The sequence below is a fragment of the Dromaius novaehollandiae genome, chromosome 7 (genome assembly GCF_036370855.1).
Source record: "Dromaius novaehollandiae isolate bDroNov1 chromosome 7, bDroNov1.hap1, whole genome shotgun sequence".
In the NCBI taxonomy this organism is placed as follows: Eukaryota; Metazoa; Chordata; class Aves; order Casuariiformes; family Dromaiidae; genus Dromaius; species Dromaius novaehollandiae.
This window is the reverse complement of record NC_088104.1, coordinates 45,097,835-45,122,281: the sequence shown is the minus strand read 5'-3', so window position 1 is coordinate 45,122,281 and position 24,447 is coordinate 45,097,835. Positions and strand designations below refer to the sequence as shown.

Here is a 24,447-nt window from a genome sequence, read left to right as displayed (position 1 = left end):
GGGGATTCAGTAATTCATAAATGTTCAGCCAGAAACTGTGAACTCAAGCTGGAGTCTCTAGGGAGGTTGTCCAGCTTATGAAATTTGAGGTGTTGCAGTTAGTGAGTACAAGGATCCTTTCCTACTTGAGAGATTCGTGACATGTTTAGCTGTTCCAGGGAGAAGGACATTACTGGCCTGTCAAGAGGGAGGACCTTCAAAATTGGTAAGCTGTTAACACAGCGTAGTAAGGCTAGCTGTAGAAACTAAGTCTGGATTGAGCAATTCACTATTGATTATGAGGTAAAATATTAACCAATTTGTAAGTAATGTTTCATTTCAAAAGGACAAACTTCAAAAAAAACAAAGAAAGTCTGCAGTAATAGCAGCTTGACAAAGGAGATCAGAAGCCCTGTAATTTCTTTAAGCCAGAGTGCTTCATGTATCAGGAAGCTGTATCTTGAGCAAAGGAGAAATAAAACTTGGAGAAAGGGTCTCCAGACAAGTGAGATAGAAATAACCACCTCAATAAGATTATTAGAAATAATCAGGAAGCCCACATGCATTGATTGATGGAGATAGTTGTACCTTAGGGCAAGAAGAGTTGATCTAGAATGGCACTGATGAAGCAGAGAGGTTTGGGAAAGGAAATCAAATCAGACAAGTAAAAGTCCTTCTGTAACATAAATGAAAGAAAGAAGAAGAAAGCCCAATAGAAAGCAGGCTCGTAGCTGGCTGTGAAAGAAAAGCCTAGACTGGGTGCAGCTTGCAGTTGGGACAGAGAGCTGGGAGCTGGGCGCAAACTATTTAGCAGCAATTGGCAAAAGGAGGAAGCACCAAGCAAGTATAGCCAAAGATGAGTGTTAACCAAATATGGAATCCTTTACATTTCTCTGCTACACAGCCCTGGCCTGGAGACTGTTTTGGAAGTCTCTCATAATGAGAGCTTTGCCATGCAGGGCAATATTGAGTAAGGGTCTATTTTGATTCAGCTTCAGTCTACCATGGCAAGGGTCATTTTTCCCTTTGTGATTCCAACCTTCACTTCTGTTTCCCTCTGCTCCCCTCTCTCCCCATACCAATGCTTCACCCCCTCCTCTGCTCTTATTTCTTCCTTTCCTTTTTCACACCTTTGCTTTCCATGCCTCTGCCTGCACTCCTTCATCCACCCTCACTCAACCTTGCTCTTCCCTGCTGTCCAAGCATCATGACACATGGATGGGACTTGCAGTCCCATCAACATTCCAGGTGCCTGCCCTTGTTATCATGGGAACAACAAAAGCACATTGCATCACATTAATGCCTTGTTGGCGGAATTAAGGGCAGTTCCTATAAGTTTTTATGCAGTTTGTGCAGTGCAGAACCAGCTGAAGGATCGGGGAGTGCCATCTCCATTCCTGGCTGTTCCCTTTCCCACTGAGGTATCTAAACAAAGTGGAGTCTCTGGGACATCATCTTCTAATGATCTTAATCTTGAGTGAAAAATCACAAGGTTACAGATCTAGCCCTGCATCTGGCAAGGCTTCAATAATGCTGTAGGTTGGGAGGCTGTTTAAAATAAAAAGCTAGAAATTCCAAACTTTACTTCTTTATGTGTTAGCAAATAATAATTTATGTGTACACAAATGCTGTATATAAAAACTGGGTGCAAAGTAAATAAGAGCTGTGATAGCACAGAGGACTTAAATGTTAACCCCAGACTATTAAAGTAGGAAGAAGTATGCAAAGCCTCACATCGCACTTCTGTGTTCTCAATGACTCTCTAAACATCCTGGAGCAGCTGGCTTAGTGGCCTAAATCCCAGGAAATTTCACTTAAGTATATGGTATCAAATGAGCATTTGCTTTTCCTTCAGAAAGACTGGCATCTTTCTGCTGCTTTCTCATCTTAGCACAGTTCAAGAATGCCAGATACAGTGGGGGCTGTTGCTCACGTTTACACCTTCTCTGTAGATACACGGTTGTGTAAAGTGGATCATTACTGACTCAGCCATGAAACAGGCTGTCAACGAGACCCATAGAGTGATGTTACCAGGTCCTTGGAGCATCCCACAGCTCTTAGATGAAGCAGATCAATAATACCCTTCTCATTTATGCTCTGGGGCTTTCATAACCTAGGTTAGTTTATGAAAATGGCTTTTTGTTCTTTTGTTTCTTTAAGGGGAAGGCTGGAAGCTTGTGACTTCTAGCAACAGGAGGAGGTTCCCGCTCCACCAGATGGTCCACCAGATCTGCAACTGCAGGATAGGTACAGTGCCATGGGCACCAGTGAGGAGGAACAGGACTTGCTGGAGGTGCATCAGAACCAGCTGATCCTGTGGTATTGACTCCCTCCTCCACGGGACAGAGGCACCTATCCGCCAACCTGACTGGGTGACTCTGGAGGTTTGTTGCTTTCTAGGGACCATGATTGGGGATTTTGCAAAGGGACTACCGAGGCTTATCTGGCCTTCAGACTGTAATGCCTGATTCCCTTCCACCAAGAATACTGCCAGGATAACCTGCAGCATATCAAGAGTGACTGCAGAGCTGTGGGGGCAAAGTTGAAGGGCATGAGGGCCCAGGTGGTGTCTCCTGAATCCTTCCAGTGAAAGGGAATGGCCTGAGCAGAAATGGACTCATCCAGAGGGTCAACACCTGGTTGCATGGCTCTTGTCACAGGCAGGGCTTGGCTTCTATGACCTTGGGACGCTCTTTGAGGAAGAAAGGCTAATGTGTAAGGATGGGATACATGCCAGGGAGGGTTATCATAACCTGAAGAGAAGCAAAGGTCAAGGGACAGAGCAGATGTGTCTTGTCATGACAGCGTGACAGGGGAGACCCTCACACTTTTCTTGTAAAAGCAGCATGATTTGTGGATCACATAAAATGCCTGTACACAAGCCTGCATTGCATGGGGAACAAGCAGGAAGAAGTAGAAATCTATGTGCAGGCGCAGAGCTATAACCTCATTTGAATTACAGAGCCATGGTGGGATAGCTCTCCTGACAGAAATGCTACAGTGGATGGATACAGGATCTTCAGGAAGGATAGAGTGGGCAGGCAAGGAGAAGGGATTGCACTCTATGTAAATAAGAGAGCCGGGGGGAGTAAGGAGTAAAGATCAGAGGACCAATGCAGATGATGATGTAGTAATTGTCTGCTGCAGAACACTTGATCAAGAAGAGGAAATAGATGAAGTCTTCTTTAGGCAGGTGGAGAAATCCTTACAGCTGCAGGTCCTAGTATTCACAAGTGACTTCAGCAACCACAATACCTGATGAAAGGGCACAAGGAGGGCTGGACACAACCACTGTGAGAGGTTTCTGGAATGTATTGAAGATAATTTATTGATGCAGTGATTGATGACCTGACTAGCGGAGACGCTCTGTTGAATCTTCACAAGGAAGAATAGGTTGAAGATGTGAAGTCCAGAGGCAGCTTTGTCTGCAGGGTCTATGAAACCATGAAATTTAAGATCCTTAGAGGAGTGAGCAGTACCCATAATAAAATTACTACCCTGAACTTGAGAAAACAGATTTTTTGCTTATTCAGGAACCTGCTTGATAGGATCCTATGGAAAATTGCCCTGGAGGGCAAAGGGAGAGCTGGTTGATGTTCTAGGACAACCTCCTCAGAGCACAAGAATGGTCCTTTCCAATGTGCAGAAAGTCAAGTAAGAATTGCAGACGGCCAGCATGGATGAATTTGGAGTTCCTGACTGACTTCAAACACGAAAAGGAAGTACACAGAAGATGGAAGTAGGGACAGGCTATTTGAGGGAGAATACAAAGACGCTGCTTGTGTGTGTAGGAATTGAATTCGGAAGCAAGCAGAATTTCAGAAAATGGCAACTAAAAAAGGGTATAAATTCCACTTTTCAGTTTGTAGTCAGTAAAGATGCTGGGATTATCAATCACAAACTTAAAAAATATTTGAAAAACAACTTTCATTGTTTTCACTAAACACTTCTAAAAATCTGGACTGTTTTTGGTTTTCTTAACATGTTTAGAAAACAAGATCCTCACATCGATGTATAATCTCAGAAATGCATGAAGTGAGTGGAATACCAGATAGCTGGGGCACAAAGAAACTACAGTAGCTATTTATTTTCCAGAGAACAACAGCAGTCATGTAAAGTTGTTTCAGATGTAAGTGATTTTGGAAAGTGAAAGGTTACATTTTATTGGGGGTTATAACTGAGATATTAAAAAATGGGCTACTGCACAGCTAACAAAGTAACAGCTAAACATACTGTAAATCACATTTAACTCCACAAGGGAGTGTAAATGAAATAGTAACCATCAGTGCCTGACTGTCTCCTTTATTGCAAACTCTTTACAGAGTCCAGAGTCATAGAGGATAGCAGAAAATCAAGCAGACTTTTTTCTTCTTTCTTTCTGCTATTCATCTTTCCACATTTCCTGTCTCTGCATTGTACATGTAAATGAATATTAAATGGCTGTTCAGTATATGGGATGTACTGTGAGCAGCAATAGTAGTGTGTATGTCAGACATACACAGGATGAGCAACAAATCCATGTCAGTGCACATCCTATGCAGAAATCTGTCCATTGAGATATGCAGTACCACTGGAGGGAGAAAAAAGATACTGAGGCAATTCATCTGGGATTAGGAAGAGGAGCTACAGAGAGAATGACGATACTGGGTGAGGCTCTTATGAGTCGAAGGGAGTGAGTGCCCACCTGGACAGACCTCCATACTGAAGCAAGTGCTAAGCAAAGAAGAGAATCAGCAGAAAGAAGAGTCTTGGTCCCTGTGGACTCCCATTACAAAGAGGCAAGGGGATGCTAGATAAAATTTTGATATTGTCTTGAAAGGTTCCTGCTCCATGATGTTTTTCCTCTAGTGATTCCTATGTTGTCATCCTATTCACAAGAAAAAGAAAATATTACAGAGAACTAGCTCAAGCATTTAATACAAGCATTTTGTTAATTTATAAAAGAAGATTATTACAAAAAAACAAATCAGGAAGAAAATGACATTTTGTTTTGAGGTCTCTTTTTCTAAGTTTTTATGTAAATAAGACATACTACCACTTTGGTGTGTCTGTCTGTCAGATGGTCCCATAATAATATACGAACTGGCTACATGTGGCCATATATGGTAGAGCTGTGAAGATAATACTGCTGTAGGTTTCATGAAAACTGATGTCTAAATGGAGGAAAAAAACCTAAGCAGCAGCAAAGGAGGCAAGAGAAATAGCCCAGTATGTGGTGTGTTAGGCGAATTACTGGAAGGCAGATTAGGGTTATCATAACCTGAAGAGAAAGCTTTTCTTAGACCTCTGGCGTGCCATTAGGTAAATCACTGTGTCATCAGAAGTTGGATCCCTTCTCTTGATAAAAAATATTCAAGAATGCTTCAGAGGAGAAAAGCAGCCTTTCCATTTAGAGCTGCAGAAGTGCTGCTAGAACTGGATGATCCCATGAAATCCTTCTTTCCCTGACTTTGTTCTTCCAGGGAATCTTTGAGGAGTTTCTTGTTCTGTCAGGTAAGCTTATTCTTCAGCAGCCACTTGCCTCAGAATGATTCCTGCTTCTATCGAGGTACTTTGATATGAATAGGGAAACTGGCGTTTAAAATTCTAGCTTATAGCTGAGGTACCTGTCAGTGCTACTTGAGTAATCCTGACAAAGACACTGATGCAGAAGATATTCTAGAAATGTAGCTTTTTAAACACTAGTACCAACACAGAATTGGATTTTTTTGTTGTTTTAAGCTGGTAGTTCAGACATTTTCACATACACAAACAGTTTGAGCAACATGGTCTTATAGATCAGGATTAGCGGTTTAGCAGCTTACTCTGAGGTCTCTCAAGTCAAATTCTTCACTTTTGTAACTATGTGGGAGTCAATACAGTTAAATGGGAGTTAAATTTGGTTTCCCCACGTGAGTTGCCCAGCAACTGTGGCCTAATTTGAGTCCCTTTATACTGCCCATGTGGCTCTAAAGATTGGAGACAGAAAATTATGGCTCAGCAGATAATGTGCCATTTTCCTGGAAGTCCTCGCTGTTCTCCATGTTTTGTTGGGACATATGCCCCTATATTTCATTTACTTGTGCTAAAAATTGCTCTTGAAATAAAAAACTGGAAATGAGTCAATAGAAAGAGGTAATGCTCAGACTTGGATGTCTCGGCAGTGCCGGGGTAAGGCTTGAGTATTTGAAAAGGCTAAGATGCAAATTATTCTTTTCTGAAATGTTCTTATTTTGTTTGTTCCACTCAGGATACGTTACTAAGATGGGAAGAGGAGGAGGAAGGGTGAAAGAAAGAGGAAAACTATTTGATGGTATAAATATGTGGGGCCGCAATGCCAACCACAAAAAGCAGCCTCATCATGGAAAAGTATGACTTCTTCCAGCTTGTTTAAAAAAATTCCTTCAGCTCCAAACATGACAACCTCGCCCCACCCCAGTGTGCACCCTCAGAGGGGGCTAGTACTGGAGGGGTCCATCCTGAGATGTTGGTGGACCCACAGTGACTCTCCGTGGATGTTTGAAGTTATTACAAATTAGGCACTGTCTGACACAGTTTTTAAGGAGGAGAAATATAGAAGGCAGTTTCCTGTCTGAAAGGGAATAGAGGAACTCAGCTGGAGAAGCCTCTGCTACTCCCAACTGATCCTCTTTGCTTCCCTAAAAATACGCACCCAGAACACCCCAAAAAAGGGAAGCCGACCATTCCAGCAAAAGATGCAGAAGCCTTCTTGATACGAAGTCTTCTTCTTGATATTTCTGAAGCTTTTTGGAAGAAATTTTGATGAAGTTGTTTTCCAGGTAGGCGGAATTTTCTTCTTTCATAGCATTCATACAGCTATTGAGGGTTCTTTATATGAGAACAAAAAAAACAGTTTTTGAAATCCCAGCTTGTGCCCTTGCAGGTTACACGGCTATTGCCACTGCTCAAAGATTCTTGAACAAGCTGCTAATTTCAAGCATGTTGTGTTTAGACAGTATCTGCTATAAAAGAGTAGATATTTTTCTGTTCTTTCCAGCTTTTGGATAGTTCAGGCATTTTTCCAAGTGCAAGATTTTTTTTCCAGGTGCAGGTATTTTGAGCCACAGATTCTCGTGTGCCAGGGCCAGAGGTCTAGAAACTCGCTCTCTGAAGACCTGTTGAACCAAATTCTTCCCTAGTGCACTTAATTGAATTCACCACTTATAACACAATTAAGTCATTGTCTGTAACAGTAATAGCATGATGTCTGTCTGTTGCCGAAGCACAGTGACTGATCTGCTATATGACTCTTCTTTGGTTTTAAAAAACTCAAAACTAAAGCTATGATGTATTCCAGATTAGACTAACATGTAATTTGTGTTTCTTACTTATGCTGAATTTCATTTGCAGAAGCTCTTCTTTTTTTTGACTGCAACAGCCTCTTAGCAAATTCCTGCAGAGTTCATTGCGCTTGTTTTTTGGGGTCAGCTATTTATGTAGCTCTTTTTGATTTCTGAACTCTTGCATTAGTGCTGTAAATTGAAGTGTGTATTTGTTTCTGGTTTGCAACTATTGAAGTTCCAGCGGTTCACTGGTGGTTATGAGCATATAAAAGTGGTTGCAATATTCTCCAGCACTGGCATGTGCTGTCCTGTGGAAGGAGACTGTTCTTGCAGAGGGTGGGACAGTATCCGGGCGGAGGCTGTTTCTCCCAGCTGCAACCAACCTTTCTACAACTTTGGCCTCGTTTCCATGCGCCTTACACAGCCTTAAGTCCTGTAAGAATTTCAGTAGGATAGCTGTAAAGGAGCTGGACTCCCTGCAATTGCAGGAAACTGTCCCAATGGATGGTGCGCCCAGGGATTAAAGCTATGGGATGTGTTGGGGTAGAGAGTGTGACAAATATTGAAATTCCTTCCATATACAATGTGCAAATACAGTGTGCATATGAATGAGAAAAAGGATGTGCATTTATATGAACGTTTTTTCCAAATGGGACACACTTTTTTCTGGTTTTATTTTACTTAAAAAATGTTTGAGCAGAGCAGAATGATGTCTAGGCATCTGGATAGCAGCACAGGCCCTACCCATTGGTCATGACCATGAAAAAGTTGGGATTGGGTGAATGACAGATCAGCAGTGCAGTTTTAAAATTTAGTCTACCTAGCTAGTGTAATTTTTCTTTCTTGATAGTGACACGATTTTGGTGGCCTTAAATAAGCACCTTGCAAACAGAGTTATCTTAGAAAGGGGAGCACCTGAATTTTTGTAAATTCAGGAAAACGGTTTCCTCAGCTATAATAGGTGTTGTAGTTTTGAAGGAGAAAGATAAGGTGTACCAGGAGGAACTTCAGGCATATCAGTGTGTGCAATAAGACAGACCAGGGGCCTGCCTGGCCAGGCACTTGAGATGAACTTTCTAGTGCATTAGAATCTGATAAGCTGCCTCTGCTCTCTGGAGCACCTTGAAAGATAAGGTCGGTTGTATTTGCAGGAAATTCCCCCTCTACCTTATGAGATAAGAGACGCTCCCCCAGTGAGATTGTGCAGATAGTCAGTTGTAAAAGTGTGCAACAAACCAAAAGTAATTTGCATGTTTGAAAGAATCATTGCAAGTCATTTATTTGCCATAATATTACCTTTAATTCAGTTATTCAGGGTGGAAAGAGGTATCCATGAGCAGCAAACTTGAGGCCTTCTGCAAGACCACCATTATTGTAGAGCCCTATGTAGATAATTTCATATAAATTTGCAATGGTGTGGGTAGTGACCAGGTCTCCTGGGATCTGAGTGTGGGAGCAACAGGCACATTATAGGGCACTGCTGATGTGTGAGTCAAGACCATACATTTTTCTGCTGAGCGCTTGAGGCATCAGGTTGGGAGCATATCCCCTAAGACAGCCTGATGACCTCATAATCTGTTTAGGGGACCTAAAACCATTGCTGGAGTTTCCCTGGGTTTTTCCTTGCATGCATTTTTGTATATCTTTCTCATGGGGAAAGACATGTATCACTTAACAGTACAAATACTGAGAGAAAGAAATTTTGGGAGAAATCCTTGTGAGGCCTTATTCCTACAGTACCCTGGTCCTGCTCTTGCAAAGGGAGGGAGAGAGGGCAAGGAGGAACAGCATGGGCAAACCCAGATATTCAACTATCATGAGTCCGTTCCCAAAATCACAATATTCAGTTTTCTCTTTCTGTTTTTTTCTGTCCTGTCACTACTCAAAAAATGTCTTCAACGTCCAGAAAATTCAGTAGTCTGAAATACACCCTTTTGTCAGTGAAATCTGAGATTTCCATTCAAACGCTTCACAGCAGGGGCTGGGGCTCTAAGGGAAATGTCAAATGTTATAAGATTTGCCATAGCGTCACAACAGCTGGTCACACTGTGAGGATGGTAGAATAGGCACCGTTGCCCAGTCCAGCCTAGGAGATTCCTTAAATGGAGAGAGAGGTCTCCAGCAACCTTCACCCCCTCCATCCATTTACTTTTATTGAAGTCACCAAGTGGGATTCTGGTACAGCAGAAGGCTAATGTAGCTCCAAGTGCTGAGATCTGTGAACAATTTAAATAATGTGTGGGGAAGGACCTGTGCATACCTTCCAACTGAAGGCTGTGCTCACAGCCCAGTCCTCCAGCTCCTGCTCCACGCTTCATGTTTGAGGAAAGTCTCTGGCACTGCCCTGAAAGCTGAGGTTGAGAAGAGAATGGGTAGGGCTGTGGTGGAAATGACTGCTTGGCTGGCATGAGGGCAAGATGAAATGGGGAGAAATAGGTACTGCTTGAAGGACCAGGATATGGGCATTGACATGGGAAGTGGACAGAGCAGCATGTGCCACTAGGTGGCATGGGCAGCAAAACTGTGAAGAAAAAAAAATAAAAGAGAGAGAGAGAGAGACTGTGCAATATAGTGGAATAAAGAAGACTGTGTGTAATAGGATAGCAAAGAAGTGACGTATGTCCAGTGTTTTGAGATGTAGTTTTTCTGTATTGCTTTTCTGCCTGTGCAGTGGTGAAGGCCATAGTGCTTGACTGATATAGTAGAAAGTCGTGAGAGCTGTGGGCAAGGGCAGTCTTGTGCCAGAGCTGACCCTCTGTGTAGTTTTAACTGCACCCTCTCTAATCCATGTGACTTTGCCTGTAGAGAAGCTCTTCTGCACTCTGCCTTTCTCACCTACACATATGGCAGGAAGAAGGGAGCTGGTTAAACTTGAACTACTTGGGATCTGTGAGTCAGATACTTGGCCAAAACCTCCAGTATTCCCAGTCTCTCCAAAAAGTGATGTGTCCAGCTTCTTGCGTAATCACTAAGCACTGGCTTTAAAATGATTCTATCTAAAGGCACAAAGCTGCTATTTTTTTCAAGAAATCAAGATCTCCTGCAGCTCTGCTTTGTGGAGGACAGATAAGGTGAGAAAAGTCTGTAGTAAAGCCAGAGTGAGGAAGCCTTGATCTTAGCCAAAATGCCCCTTTAACATTAAAATAAGTGTTTTATAATACCTATTCTGTTCTCTGCAGCACAGTAAAAATGAGCCACACTGACCTACACAGGGACTTCATGAGGCCACACTCAGGTCTCTTGTTGAACAGCTTTGCAGCCTCTCTGAGCTCCTTGCTGGAGGGGAAAGGAAAGGACCCTGGGCCAAAGTTCTCAACAGGGGCATTTGGGTGCTGAGCTGGAGCTATGTGAGAGGCCCTGACCATCAGAGATTTTCCTGGGCCATGTGTGTGGGGCACCTCAAGTTGGTGCCACTGAAGCTTCCAGATCTCTATATCTCCCCAGGAGTTCTCCAAAGGTTGTGGGTTCCTTCTTCTCCTACCTAAAATCCCACCTGAGCTTTGGCTCTCTCAGGCTTGTTGGCAAATGCACAGTCCTTAGTAAAGAGGAAGGCTGCCACTGTTGTAAGTATACCATCAGCACTGATAGGAAGAGGCCTTTCCAGCATAAATCAGTTTGCACAATCCTGTGATGCAGTGCAGTTTTCATTATAAACTGAAATGGGACACATCTCACTGCGGAATAGCTGGTCACGAGCTACACAGAGAGGGGGCTCTAGTGAGATGCTGGCAGAGCTGAGCTATCTGTGTTCTTTGGGTAATGCCATTTCTAATGCACCTAAGGCAGCAGCTAGCTGCCTAGTCTTGGAATATCTTTTCAGCTCCTAGGTTCTTGTGAACCCTTGCATGCATCCCCAAGGCCTTTTCAGACTAGAGCACCACTTTTCCTGCCGCTTCAGTTATCATAACCCTGCACAGAATGTACTCACACGCAGCTGGACTTTAGAGACCTAGTGATGTGTTGAATACTAAAGTTATGCTCTTCCTCAAATGTCTGTTTATCCATACTTTGACCCCATGGGTTGTACATGCTACACAACAGCACTGTTAAGCAAGGGATTTTGTACCATTAGGGTAGGTGCAGGATCACTGTGGCAAGGTGGAGGCAGAAGGGGCCTGCTGCACTGCTTCACTTGTGTTCCCACTGAGCAGGAGAAGTAATGAGTGCAGGTGATTACATCCACGTGGGTCTGGGGTGATGTCACTGGAACTGATGTAATTACAGGGCAGCTGGACTACATCTGGAGAGTGACGGTGGAATCAGAAGCTCCTAACATGCTGTCTGCAGCTCCATAATGTGATCCCTCCCCTCAGAGTGACAGAGGAGCTAAAGTACTTCTAAATCGCTTACACCAGACTCCAGCAAAGTAAAATTTTTAAAGTTACTTAGCTTTAAAATCAATATAAAAATCTACATTAAAAACCCAGAGACTCATCCGCTTTTTTGCATCACAGCGATGGAGAGGTCATATATGAATAGAAGGCGCATTGCGCAGGGTTTACAAAGAGCATTGGCTGGCTTTGTGTGTACCCAGCAGAGCTAGGAGGTGGTATATTGTGCTTAACAGGTTACTCGTATTTTCCTACAGGCATTTAAATAGCCGGAGGAACTGCTGAGATGTTCCGACAAGCCTTTTTTTCCACTCTTCTTTGTATGGCGCTAGTTCCTCTCCATGCTCAGTTTGAGGATGCTGGAGACATCAGTCCTACCTCCTGTGCAGGTATTAACCAGATAATTTGGGTGTCTCTCTCTCTCCTTTGTAGTTAGCAACTTTATGGAAAGCTATGACCATCCTCAGTTCAAGAGCCTATTCACAAGGAACTAACTTTGGCATGTTATACTTCACCTGTTCCTTTGCTGCCAGGGCAGCACCCTGACATAGTGATCTGTCATGATGTGGGAAACATCATGTTCAGTCAAAAACCCTCGTTTCTGAGTTTGCATTGGAGTGCAGAGAGTTAGAAAATGAAGAGTTTAGATCTGCTAGTGGTGGATTCTCCCAACTGATGCAATACTAAATACCATTAAGTCTCCAGAACTGAGCTTCATATCTGATATTAAAAATAATTTGATGATTTCAGCACTTTTTAGTTGCAATGTGAAGGAGTTTATTTATATGTCCAGCCTGACTACAGAAAACAGCAAGCAAGCAAAACTTTCAAGATTGATTTAATAGAGAGTAAATCTTAGGATTTTGAAGTCCTTGATACTAAAGAATCTTCTAACCTGAACAAAGATATTACTGCTAGAGCTATTTTTTTTCCAGTATTGCACTTGGGTATGGTGCTTTTGAAACTGTCCACTGCTCAGAGAGAGCAACCAGCAATGTAGCAGTCAGGGCATTCATCTGAAGTGTAGGAGAGCAAAGGTCCCATACTTGCTCTTCTCAGTTCAAATGAAAGACATAATCAGTCTTCTAAATCAGGGACTTAATCAGTTTCCTCCAGTCCAGGTGGAAATAATTTGTGATTAGTACCCTCCAATATCCTCAAAGGAATCTGAATCTCATGCTTTGTGCTGTTGTTTGGTCTGTTCAAAATTCTGTGTACTTTGAACTCTGCAGCCCATGCTTCTGGGGATTAAAGAAGGGGATGCAATGTTACATAAAGTGCTGTGACACATCATTGTCTCCCTGCAGAAAAGAGGGACTGCCCCATCAATGTGTACTTCATCATTGACACTTCAGAGAGTGTTGCTCTGCAGACTGTGCCTATCCAGAGCCTTGTGGATCAAATAAAGCGGTTCATCCCTGTGTTTATCAATAAACTGGAGAATGAGGTCTACCAGAACCAAGTTTCCATCACTTGGAGGTTTGGAGGGCTTCATTACTCAGATGTGGTGGAAATTTACAGCCCTTTAACAAGCAGCAAAGACACATACCTCACCAAGCTGTATGCTATTAATTACCTTGGCCGGGGCACCTTCACAGACTGTGCTATCTCCAACATGACAGAGCAGATCCAGAGCCAGATGGCCCCTGGTGTGAACTTTGCAGTGGTCATCACAGATGGCCATGTAACTGGAAGTCCCTGTGGGGGAATGAAGATGCAAGCTGAGAGGGCGCGAGACATGGGGATCAAGCTCTTTGCAGTGGCCCCCAGTGAGAATGTCTATGAGCAGGGACTACGGGAGATTGCCAACCTGCCACATGAGCTGTATCGCAACAACTATGCCATCACACAGAAAGACACCCTTGACATCGATGTGAACACTACAGAGCGGATAATTCAAGTTATGGTAAGTGCCATTGATCTGTGCTGCCCAAGATGCTCTTTCTTACTTGAATTGGGGACAGAGAGTATAATTGAGGGAGCCAAAATTGTGTGATAGAGAGGGAGGGTTAGAAAGAGTCCTCAGAGTTCGGTGCTCAGCATTAAGCATATAAAAGGGCCCACCAAACAGTGCCAGCAATGAAAAAGGATGAGTCAGTAGTGAAGGTGTGTGTGGCTGAGATGTGGGACACCCTGAGCAGTCATGCAGAGTCCCTGTGTTCCCTCCTGGGGAGCAGGATAGCAGTGTTATGTCACCAGGGAGGGGTGGCAAGAGAAACAGTGCATGAAAAGCTGGGATGCTTTCTAAGAGGCCTTGTGGTGGGTTTCAGCAGAGCTCTGTAGAGCACCTGTAACAGGGGAAAGCCTCCATCTTGTTTCTCTTCCTTTTTTATGTCCTTTCAACAGTTATGGGCCAAAAGGAGTCTTGAATACATCTGATTTCTCTGATTAGGTGCTTAACCAGGACTCCTTGTTTTGCACCTCTGTTCCCCAGCTTTTCTAGATAGGCTACCATCTGAATGATGTCTGTTCCACTAGGTCAGATCTATGCTGCTTCCCAGAAGCCTGGGACCATGTGGAAAAGTGTGCAGAAATGAGATCAGTGAGGGTCCCTGAGCTTCCTGTCAGGTATCAGAATGGTGTTTAAGGCTTCATCTGTGAGACATTGCTAACTGGGGACTCTACTCAGGCACATTTAAAGCTGTGGGACATTTATCACCTTCTTTCCCTGACTGTAACATACATCCCTAAGGGGAGACACAAGGCTGTGATGCTGTTTTTCTCTTGGAGCTGACTGTCTTACTGATTCTGTTTGTTCTGTTTTCTCCTTTGCAGAAACATGAAGCCTATGGAGAGGTGAGTGAGCAGCATCTTTATGCCATTTCCACGAAGCACAGGTTAAAGCTTCCTTGCTTAGAGGAGACCAGCTAGTACCTCAAAAGAGAGGGCCTGATTTTACTCTGAGCTGCATAGGACAGGAGCTCTGCTTGCCTGTGGAAGCCAATGCAGGGCCTGGGGACCAGTCATTTTACCTACTAGTTAAAATGAGATACTAGACTCTTCATTTTCTGCCTCCCCAACCCTGTGATTTCCCTCACATCAGTGAACTCTTCACTTAATCTCCTGGGGGCCTCACCTCATCATTTTGGATTTGGAGAGACATTTGGTGGGTGGTCTGCAAGCTAAAGCTAATGAAAGTCAATTTCATGTGGATAGGCCTTGGCCTACAGAAAGAAATGTATGCAGAATGAGGCCCCAAAATGCATGTGGATTCCACTGAGAGCCCCAGAACATCAGGCCCAGAATGCCTTTTGTTTGACATTTAACAGTCTTGTTCTTTGGGTTTGGGCCCAGACCCAAACCAAGAAGGATGTGCTTGTGGTAACTTTCTGCTTTTAATTTATGAGTAGGATTTTTCAGCATGCTTATTGCTGCCCGAACTGCGATCCTACTGGACTGCAGTTTTTACCAGTTTATCACTGGCAGTTTATACTACTGCAGTCAGTGGAAAAGATGAGTGGGCAGCAGAGAGCCCTGGTGCACACAATCATGCTTTGGGTGCATGCTGGCTCAGAACATGAAGCGAAAGGCACACTGCTGCTGCAAACCTCCTGTTTAATTCGGTGTTTTTCAGTGCTACAAGATGAGCTGCCTGGAGATTGCAGGTCCACCTGGTCCGAAGGGATACCGAGGGCAGAAGGTAAGTTGTCCTAACCTATGGGAACAGAACAATGCCAGCGCCTGTCACAGATACTCTGTGAGTCCTTAATCACCTCACCTCAACTGCAGCAGCCTTCACGGATGTAGCACCCTTGTGGGAAGGAACTCTGCAATGTCTAAGTTGGCCCTGGGAGACTGTACTGCTGCTGTGAGTGGAGCACACACCCAGCACTGGTGTCTCCTCATGACCATGCTGCACCAGCAGCAGTGCAGAGAAGCATCCTAGAATCGGCCATGTTAGCCATGGCCAGCTTGTCCTTTGGCACCTTTGACACATGAGAATCTGTGTTGGGACAGCAGGAGCAAGGCAGAATTTTTCTCTACAGCAGGATGTGCTACTCTAATGTGCAGGGTATCTCATTCTACCAAAACCCACAGCATGCTCCAACCTCTTTCGAGCCAGGCTGTGAGTTCCCCTCCCCATACAGCCTTTCCCCTGCCTTCCCTGGAATAAGGCAGGTCCACTTCCACAAGCACGCTACTGAAGACCCTCTAGGAGCAGCCAAAGAGAGTCTGATGCTACCAGAAATTGTCTTTTATTTACGGTCAACACCAAGCCCTGACTTGTGGTTTCTTTTGTTCTTAGGGTGCGAAGGGGAACATGGGTGAACCAGGCTCCCCTGGACTGAAGGGACGACAGGTGAGTTATGGAAACTCTTCCCTCTGCTGCAGTTAGCAGTGTTCTTCCAGTGTTAAGTGGAGCTGCATCTGTATTGTGCCTTAGTTAATTCTCAATTTCTCCTTTCTTTAAGGGTGACCCAGGTATTGAAGGTCCAATTGGATACCCTGGTCCCAAGGTAAGAACCATGTAGCCAGTGACTGAGCTCTTTGCATTCATTGGTTTTGTTTGTTTGTTTTTTTGTTTTTTGTAAAGCAAGGGGAGATTCAGGCTAATTTCCCACCATTCAATATTGCTTCCCTTCTTGCCCCTCCCCTGCATTACCCTCCCCAACTGAAAGTAGAGGACACCCATCTGTCAGTCCCCCAACTGTGTGCTTGAATGCCACCATCTTCAAAGTCAGGTGCCTGGCATGTCTTTCTCCTTCGAAGTCCTGACTAGCACTCAAGGGGTCGTATAACTCCAGCTGCTTTGATTCGGGCACTTGATATGGCTTTAGGAATTGCTGCCAGGTATTTCTTCTGGAAAGCATGTGCAACATTGGGATCCAACTGCTGCCTATAGGTAGGCATGCGTCTATCCTTGGTGGTGCGGAGAGCTCTGCTTCTCCCTCTCTACCTGCCAATCTCCTGCTCACCTCTGAGTTCCCCTGTGTGTCTGCTGTCCCAGCTGCCTCCACTGCCACCAGTCCCCAAACACTAACAGAGCATTTTTCTTCTTTTCTTTTTGTCCTGCTCTAGGGTGTTCCAGGACTGAAAGGAGAAAAGGTGAGAAAAAAGCTCTAATGGTGTGTCTGGTCATTGGGCCAGAGGGCATCTGTTTGTTGTAACGAAGGGATGTTTGTGTCGGAGTTTAGCCATGGTTGTGGGAATAATAATCCTATTTATAAGTGCTTGAAGAATTGGGGAAAGATTTCCCAGTGCCTCTTGAGGTCTGTGTCCTCCTTCAGGCATTTCTCATGGTCTTGTGACATTGTGATGTTCTTGCTAAGCCACTTGGGAAGTGGGGTAGTGCATTAAATTCCAGCATTTGATGTTCAAAAATATAGGTAGATCTTGCAGCATGAGAGAAGAAACTACACTGAGTGAATTCATAACAAATTAAAGCAAAGGCTGATCCAGTGCTGGTGTAGATCACTCCTCTCCTTGTGACATGAGGGGAAATACAGCACTTTGCGCCAGCTGACGGTCTGTTCAGTGGAGAATGTGAGGCAAGGAACTCTCTGGAGAAATAGGTCCCAGCTTCTTTTTCTGCAGAGTAGAGAATGACAAAGAGATTGCAGTGTCATTTGCACAAAATGCTGTGTCTGAGTATCCACATTCCCCTTACATGCAAATTAAGGAACAAGAAGGAAATTTTGTGTGAGCCTAGCCGTTCTTGCCTGGGACATGGTCCTTTGGCTGTGATGAGCATGATATTGGCAGACCAGCTGACTCCTGTCCTCTTATTTCCACAGGGCGAGATTGGATCTGATGGACGAAGGGTAAGAAAGGACTTTTTCTACCTTGCATGTTGTTCCAACTTTGAACCTTTGAATGTCTCTAACGGATAACTGATCCCTCTTTTTTTGCCTTTGATCCTAGGGTGCTGCTGGCTTGGCAGGCCGGAACGGCACTGATGGACAGAAGGTAACAACACTGGGAACACACTGTAATTTCACTCACATTGTTTCATTTCTTTGTATCCCATTCTCCCCACAGATAGTTTTGTTTCTCCCATCCCACACACTTCCATCCTAATCTCACTGAGGTTTCTAGGAGCTTGTTTGCACATTATTGTGCAATGTCCTGTAGAAATACTTGAGTTGGAGATGTATTTCTTTGGGTCACAGGAGTGCTATACATTCATCAGCAAGCTCTCTACAAGAATATATAACCCAGACTGTGCCGCTGCATCAGAATTTGCTACACTCAGCTCGTCTGGGTGTAGATATCTCATCTTTACTGTTAGTGACCTACATACACCCCTACAGGATGTGTATGCTGTCTTTGCAGGCATTTAGTTTTTACAGGCAGTTTCTCATGGAGTCTATGCTTTCATCTCTAAAGTGTTGCTTGTTCTTACTGTTAAAGCTGTAAGGCCAAGTTCAAGTACCCTGTAACAAAGTCCCTACAATCCTCTGACCCCTCTAAGGTGAGTGCAGCAATAGCCTAAGTTGAGAAAATTTCAGCTGGCCTTGTTTGCTGGCCAATATACATGGGTTTTGCTCTGCACTTTTCTTCCCAGCTAAGCAGAACTGTGAGATAATACCAGTTCTTCCTTCCACATCTAAAATGCCTGCTGAAGCTCTAAAACACAGAAGTCCTTTAGAATTGTGATATCAGGCTGTGGTTTCATCATACAATTAGGTCAACCTGCCAAGAAGGGAAACTGAGCTTCCTCTTCCTCAGCATCAATGAGCTATTAGGTTGGCTTGGTTGTGTCATGGAATTATGCTCCGAGTGTTAGTGAAGAGCTGAAAATTACCAGTAATGTCCCTTATGCAGAAAGCAGTAAATGCTAGCACATGGATGATCTAAGTGTTCGATGGTCACCTTTCCCACCCCTCTCCAGCTGGGGCTAGCTATATAATGGCTGCTAACAAAGCAGTTTTGGAGCACAGAGTTAGGCTGTCATTACTTTAAGATCACTGGTCATGTTTACTACATGCTGAACTACTCTGTTGTAAGACACACAAAAGAGGACCAGCACAACCTTGGACATGAATGACTGTGAAATCCAACTTCAAGAGACATTTTCATAAGCCTTAAGTTACGACCCAGAGCATATGTGCAGGGGGAGTGTGCTTGAATTCCTAGCAATAGCCCTACAGCCATTCAGGGTTTTCCAAGGTGCCCAGACTACTTTATTTGTCTCCATTTCTATCTGCACACCACAGATACACAGCAGTACATTTTTCCCTTCTGTTAACAAGAATTTTTCTGCCTTTTTCCTTTGAATGTTCTCTCTCCAGGGCAAGCTGGGGAGAATTGGACCACCAGGCTGTAAGGGAGACCCTGGTGACAAGGTAGGAACGCATTATTCTTTCCTCCAGCAAATCAGACGAGCAGCCCCACTAACTTTACCTGAGGAATGAGTTACACATGCAGTAAGATATGGCTGACAAGAGAGGTTACTAGCCCATTTTTCTATCTATTGCATAGTCCAATCCCAGGCTTGCAACAGGGAGCACAGCCTGAAATGCCTCCTTTCCATAGGCAGGAAAACTGGCATCCCCCAGTGTCACTCTGTTCCATGTATGGAGAAGCAACTGCTCTTTTCATTAAGAGTAGCAGCAAGGAGAAACTGAGTTTGAGTCACTAGAGAGTGATTTTCTAAGGGTGTTGATTTATTCTGCAAGAAAACTGTACATTGTTGTTACTGAAGAATGTATGGTTCTTTGTTCTTTCCCTCCCTAGGGCCCTGATGGCTATCCAGGAGATGCAGGAGACCAAGGACAAAGAGGAGATGAAGGTGCAAAGGTACGTGTATTCTGGACGGTGACCAGAGAGTATGGACAGAGACCACCAGTAGGGACAGCTAAACACCATTGGCTGAATTTATTCTTAGCTCCATTGGTACTCATGGAGTTGGTAAGCTCTATCCTGCCTCTGGGGCATGGATCCCGTCACCAGAAACAGGAACCAAGGGAAGAGTTTTGCCAACTATCCTCATTGGGTTCCACATGGCGCATATCAGTGGTGTACAATAAAATCCCAATGTCAGTAATGACGATTGCTCTCTGGCTGTTTCAGGGAGATCCCGGCCGGCCTGGTCGCAGTGGACCTCCAGGACCTCCAGGGGAAAAAGGGAGTCCGGTAGGTTCATACAACATTCAGATGTCTGCACTTTCTTACCAGATACTGCTCCATGTGGCACAGATCAGGAGTATTGTCAGCTGTGGAGAGTGAGCCACTGGTCACAAGGCAGCTGTTACACAGACAATAAGGGTTGTGTTCGGATATGTATCTGTTCAAGGATGGACTGTATGAGATAGGAATACAGAAGTGCTCCTTGCTCTGCCTTCACACAAACTCTCTTTCTTTTCCAAGGGTCTTCCAGGCAATGCTGGAGCCCAAGGACCTCCTGGAAGCAAGGGAGGAAGAGGTGAACCAGGACCTCCTGGACCCAAAGGAGAGCCTGTAAGTTTCTGAATACCTCTCTGAAAAGTGTGCACACTGCAGAAGTGTGATCCCGGTACATGGATGAACTTTGGACAGGCTATCAGGAAAGGCAACAGAAACCTATTACCTTGATGTCTGAGCAAGTCCCAGAAACTCCCCCATTAGCCTGCCTGCCTGCCCTGCCTTCTGCATCCCAAAAGATGCACAGGTGCTTATCTCCTTGTCTGCCATTCCTGATAAATCCCAGCGCGAGTGCTAATGCCTGCCTGGAGCTCATCTTAACCTTGACAGCGCTGTGTAAGGACACAGGAGAGTTACTTCCGAGTTTGTCATGGCAGTTTGCACCAAGGATGAGGCAACAAATGGTTGGTATCTGGCAAGTAGCTTAAATTGTCTGCTTCTTGTTTAATTGATTAGGTTTCCTCTCTTTTCTTACAACTGCTTTAGACTCTTTTCTTCCAACTAGATATTATCCAGTCCCCTTAATTGCAAGGAAAACATTAAAAACATGAAGCCCAAGAAACACCTGAGCTTCTTTCAGCACCTGAAACACAATCCTCCTCATCTTTACAGAGCAGTACCTGCATAATTCTAAATTTGATGTCTTTAAGTCAACGCCATTAACCATTTCACTTAAAACACTTCAAAGAAGCATCCCATATTCCCACATGACCACACATGCCTCTGTGCTCACCCTTTGACACTTTGACTGTCCTCTAGTAAGTTCTCCAGATCACTGGCTTCTCATAGAAGTTGGCTGAAGACAACATCCCCAGGAAGAATAAAGCAGCACAACTCCACTAGTATCAAGAGGCCAGAGCCTACCTGGTACAGATTAGTTGATGTGTTTGTGCAAGATCCGATGAGGGAAGCTAAGACAGATGAGCTAAAAATAAAGCAGCGTATTTAATGCTGAGGGGATGAACCATGAGTGTCAGTGTGGACACTACAACAATGACCATCCCAAGAGAATAGTTTGGTTCTGACTTCCCAAGAGCCTGCAAGCAGTGCCTGGCATGGACACGCATGTTCCCCTGCTGCCGGGCACATGCTCCTAAGGGGGGACAGGAGACATGTTTCCTGAGCTAGGAAGGAGAAGGCAGAGGCAGCCGAGCATCGCTGTTCAGGTAGCATCTGTGTTTGCATCCAGTTTACGTGATCGCTTTCTGTGTCTGTCAAGGGTCGACGTGGAGATCCAGGGACGAAAGGCAGTAAAGGGAGCCCTGGGGCCGAGGGAGAACGGGTGAGTAAAGCAACTGCACACACCATTGCAAACGAGACTGAGATGTGTAGGCCTGCATGATGCGCTGCTGCCCAGCCATGGAAGTGCCCAAGGCCAGAGCTGGGAGTTGCAGATCCCAGTGTTGCATGTGGGTTCTGCTCCCATTGCGCCTGGTGCCTGCCCTGACCTCAAGGAGCCATGACAATAAGCTCTGAAAGGAGCAGGTACATCCTACTCTACCAGGATTTGATTCAGAACTGAGTGAGGATGAAGGATAGTAATGCTCAAGGCTGAGAGCTGTGTACAGAGGGCACCCTGCCCTCGCATCCTCTCTTGAGCTGGTGCTACGAAGCACCAGATTTGAGAACAGCATCACCCCTCCTCACTGCTCAGAGGACTGCCAAGTACACAAATGAAGCTGGGAGACCTGCCTGACAAGGGATGCCTTTATCTTCATCACAGGGAGATCCTGGTCCAGAGGGTCCTCGTGGCCTGCCCGGAGAGGTTGGAAGCAAAGGAGCAAGGGTAAGCAAGTAGTGGATCACAGTAGCCAGTAGAGAGAGTGCTACTGCCCCAAGGACAGCTCACCAGCTCCCACCACCAAATGTGTACCTGATGCAGCCACCCCCTCCCTCTGACTGAGCAGTCCTCACTCTCCACATGTGCTTCTGCAGAGAGAGGGCTGGTCCCACAGCTGGGTGGTGCCCACTGCACAGAAAGTGCAGCTGGGGGGTTGTGGTTGGAGAGAACTGTCTCTCCTCCATGGGACAGTCACTTAGACTGCTTGCCATCAAAAGAGGAGCTTCATGCAGAATGGAATTTCATTCAGAGAGGCTGAAATGCGAGGCTAGGACTCCATAGTCCCCAGAGGAATCATTCTGGTGCCAGAGCACTTGCCCAGCCTAGCACTGAGGCCATATGGCTTAGAGGAGTATGTCTGTATCTGCTCCTGTATATTCTCAATTCTTACTTTGCTTTCCAGGGAGACCAAGGACTGGCAGGACCTAGAGGCCCTTCAGGTGCTGTGGGAGAGCCAGGCAACATAGTAAGTTGTCTTAGGACATTTTCGTGACCCTCTCCTCCCTCTGTGGCAACAGCTTGTCCTACTGACTTAAGCTGGCTGCACTGTCATCCCCAGAGGGGAGACTGCAAGACCTTCTTGCAGGGAGTCTCAAAAACTAGCCCAGAGGCCCACTGCTAGTCCTTATCAGGATCAAGGAGAGACTGAGCTAAGCAGTGCTCAGCAAGGTTACTTCTGTGTCACTCCCATCACCCAGGTGTTCCCAAAATAATGTGGGAGGGAACAGCATCAGAGCAGAGCACTTGGCTAGGGGAGGTGGGGCTGCTCCAAATGCTTGTTCAGCCTAAATTTGCAGTTAATCCAGTACCCTATTTTGACAGTGGTGCCATGACATCTGGGTAGCTCTGTGGGATGCAGGAACCCAAGTGATGAATTAGTCACTGTTGCAATAACCACACTGGGAGGGGAGATGGTCTTGCTGCATCATCTTAACAGTCAGTTTCCCCAGCATGATCCTCCATATGGCCAGGGAGCTACAGGAAATATTCTCATACGCTCTCTCTACTCTCCCCAACACTATCCCGCAGGGATCGCGTGGGGATCCTGGTGACTTGGGCCCAAGAGGTGATGCAGGACCACCAGGACCAAAGGTAAAGTCTCTGAATGCAACTCAGTGCCTTTAAGAGCGGCTTTTTTTTAAAAAAAAGTCAGTTTCTGTTGCAGAAACTCTTTGACCTATTTATGTGCCTTGGAAACAGCAATGGCTCAAACCTAGTCTTCTCTGTAGGACCAAGACTTAGGCCTTGTTCTGGCCAAAACAAAGCTGGTTACATCCTTCACCCTGTAAGGATTCAGGGATGTCCCAGGCATATGATGTCCCCAAGATCCTTTCAAGCCTCACTCTAAATGGCTGCTCCCAATGTTTCAGAGCCCAACTGCTGGGAGAGAGGGCTGTGCAGAGGCCATGGCTCTTGGTGGTTTCTCTTCCCTGCGGAGTGGATGAAAAATGGCCTTGGCTGTCACTGGCATCACTAGGTCAGAAAAGGCTGGGTTTGGTTGCTGACTTGTCATTTCTTTTCTACTAAAGGGTGACAGAGGCAGACCTGGTTTTAGCTATCCTGGCCCCAGAGGACCGCAGGTACGTGTGGTTCATGCAGTGCAGGTATGTGTACTAGAGCAGCTCTGGAAGTAGCCTGTGTCAGTGGAGGGGTTAACACTGAAGCTGAACGCCTTCAGGAAAGACGAAGGGAGGAGGGAAATATGATGAGATCCATGAGAAACTGAAGTCTGTAAAGAGGATCAGGAAGCGGTCTTTCCGTGCCAGTTTTCTGCCCCCTCTGGATTGAGGGGAGAGGGATGCTTCATTCACACATGACCAAAGAGCTCCAAAGAGGATTCCCTGTCAGAAAGCTTTACTATTCCTCTAAGAAATGTTGGACATCAGATCTGTTCACTGCCCTCTGAAGCTAGGTTGAGAAAATTAGCATTCCTGTCCCATACCCACTGATTACTGCAGTCAAAAACTGAATGGGCAATGCAAGGCTGGGACTTGCTACAAATGCAGACCTTTCTTCTAAAGAAGCTGGAGTGAGTGTCATTCTACATTTACTGCAGGCCACGGTGTCCTTCAGACTAACTGCCTAACTGCCTGTCTGTGGTCAAGGAGAGCAGGGCAATAATTCTTTGACTCACCAAATTCAGCTGGTAAATTTAGAGATTCAGATATGAGCCTTTGGACATCCTGGCCATGGTCCAAAACCTGTCCCTGTGAGTAGGAAGATTCCCCTTTTGCTTCACAGAGATTGAGCCCAGCCCTAGCTCCTTCAGCTCCGTGTCAGAGGCACAGAGGGCTCCAGCCTTGACTGAGGTGACAAGGAGGTGCATGGGCCCACAACCCCAACTGTCAGTCTATAGTTTCACTGGTCATTTAGCTTTGAGTCCCTGATTATAGCCTTCAAACATAGGCGTGCACTATGGGGCTCCATTACCGGTCAGATACTGACTCACTCCTCTCTCTTCCCAGGGTGACAAGGGTGAGAAGGGGCAGCTGGGACCAAAGGTAAGTGTTTTTGCCCCTTGTTGGTCTGTTTTTGGCCTGACTGCTATGCAAGGTAGTTGTTTCCTGGCTTTCTGAATTAGTGGCTCAGGAACCTGTATTCCTGCAGCAGCTTTTCCTCTTCCTTGCAAACAATCTTCTCTCGGTTTTCTTCTCCCCACCATTTCATACGC

General features: G+C 45.3%; 1 protein-coding gene across 2 annotated transcripts in view; it reads left to right on the top strand.

Moving 5' to 3' along the window:
- The first annotated feature begins 6,298 nt into the window (after nt 1–6,298).
- Nucleotides 6,299–24,447, top strand: part of COL6A2 (collagen type VI alpha 2 chain) — a 33,864-nt gene continuing 15,715 nt past the window's right edge. The window contains exons 1-20 of one of the 2 annotated variants that reach the window (XM_026107434.2): nt 6,299–6,758; nt 11,851–11,982; nt 12,901–13,499; nt 14,369–14,389; nt 15,168–15,233; nt 15,840–15,893; nt 16,006–16,050; nt 16,613–16,639; nt 17,329–17,355; nt 17,456–17,500; nt 18,826–18,879; nt 19,271–19,333; nt 19,607–19,669; nt 19,904–19,993; nt 21,156–21,218; nt 21,660–21,722; nt 22,180–22,242; nt 22,806–22,868; nt 23,306–23,356; nt 24,242–24,277. In XM_026107434.2, coding sequence (XP_025963219.1) covers nt 11,880–11,982; nt 12,901–13,499; nt 14,369–14,389; nt 15,168–15,233; nt 15,840–15,893; nt 16,006–16,050; nt 16,613–16,639; nt 17,329–17,355; nt 17,456–17,500; nt 18,826–18,879; nt 19,271–19,333; nt 19,607–19,669; nt 19,904–19,993; nt 21,156–21,218; nt 21,660–21,722; nt 22,180–22,242; nt 22,806–22,868; nt 23,306–23,356; nt 24,242–24,277 — 1,596 coding nt within the window. In that variant the 5' untranslated portion in view covers nt 6,299–6,758; nt 11,851–11,879. The remainder of the gene's footprint in view (nt 6,759–11,850; nt 11,983–12,900; nt 13,500–14,368; nt 14,390–15,167; nt 15,234–15,839; nt 15,894–16,005; nt 16,051–16,612; nt 16,640–17,328; nt 17,356–17,455; nt 17,501–18,825; nt 18,880–19,270; nt 19,334–19,606; nt 19,670–19,903; nt 19,994–21,155; nt 21,219–21,659; nt 21,723–22,179; nt 22,243–22,805; nt 22,869–23,305; nt 23,357–24,241; nt 24,278–24,447) is intronic. The other variant, XM_026107433.2, reaches the window with a different exon arrangement.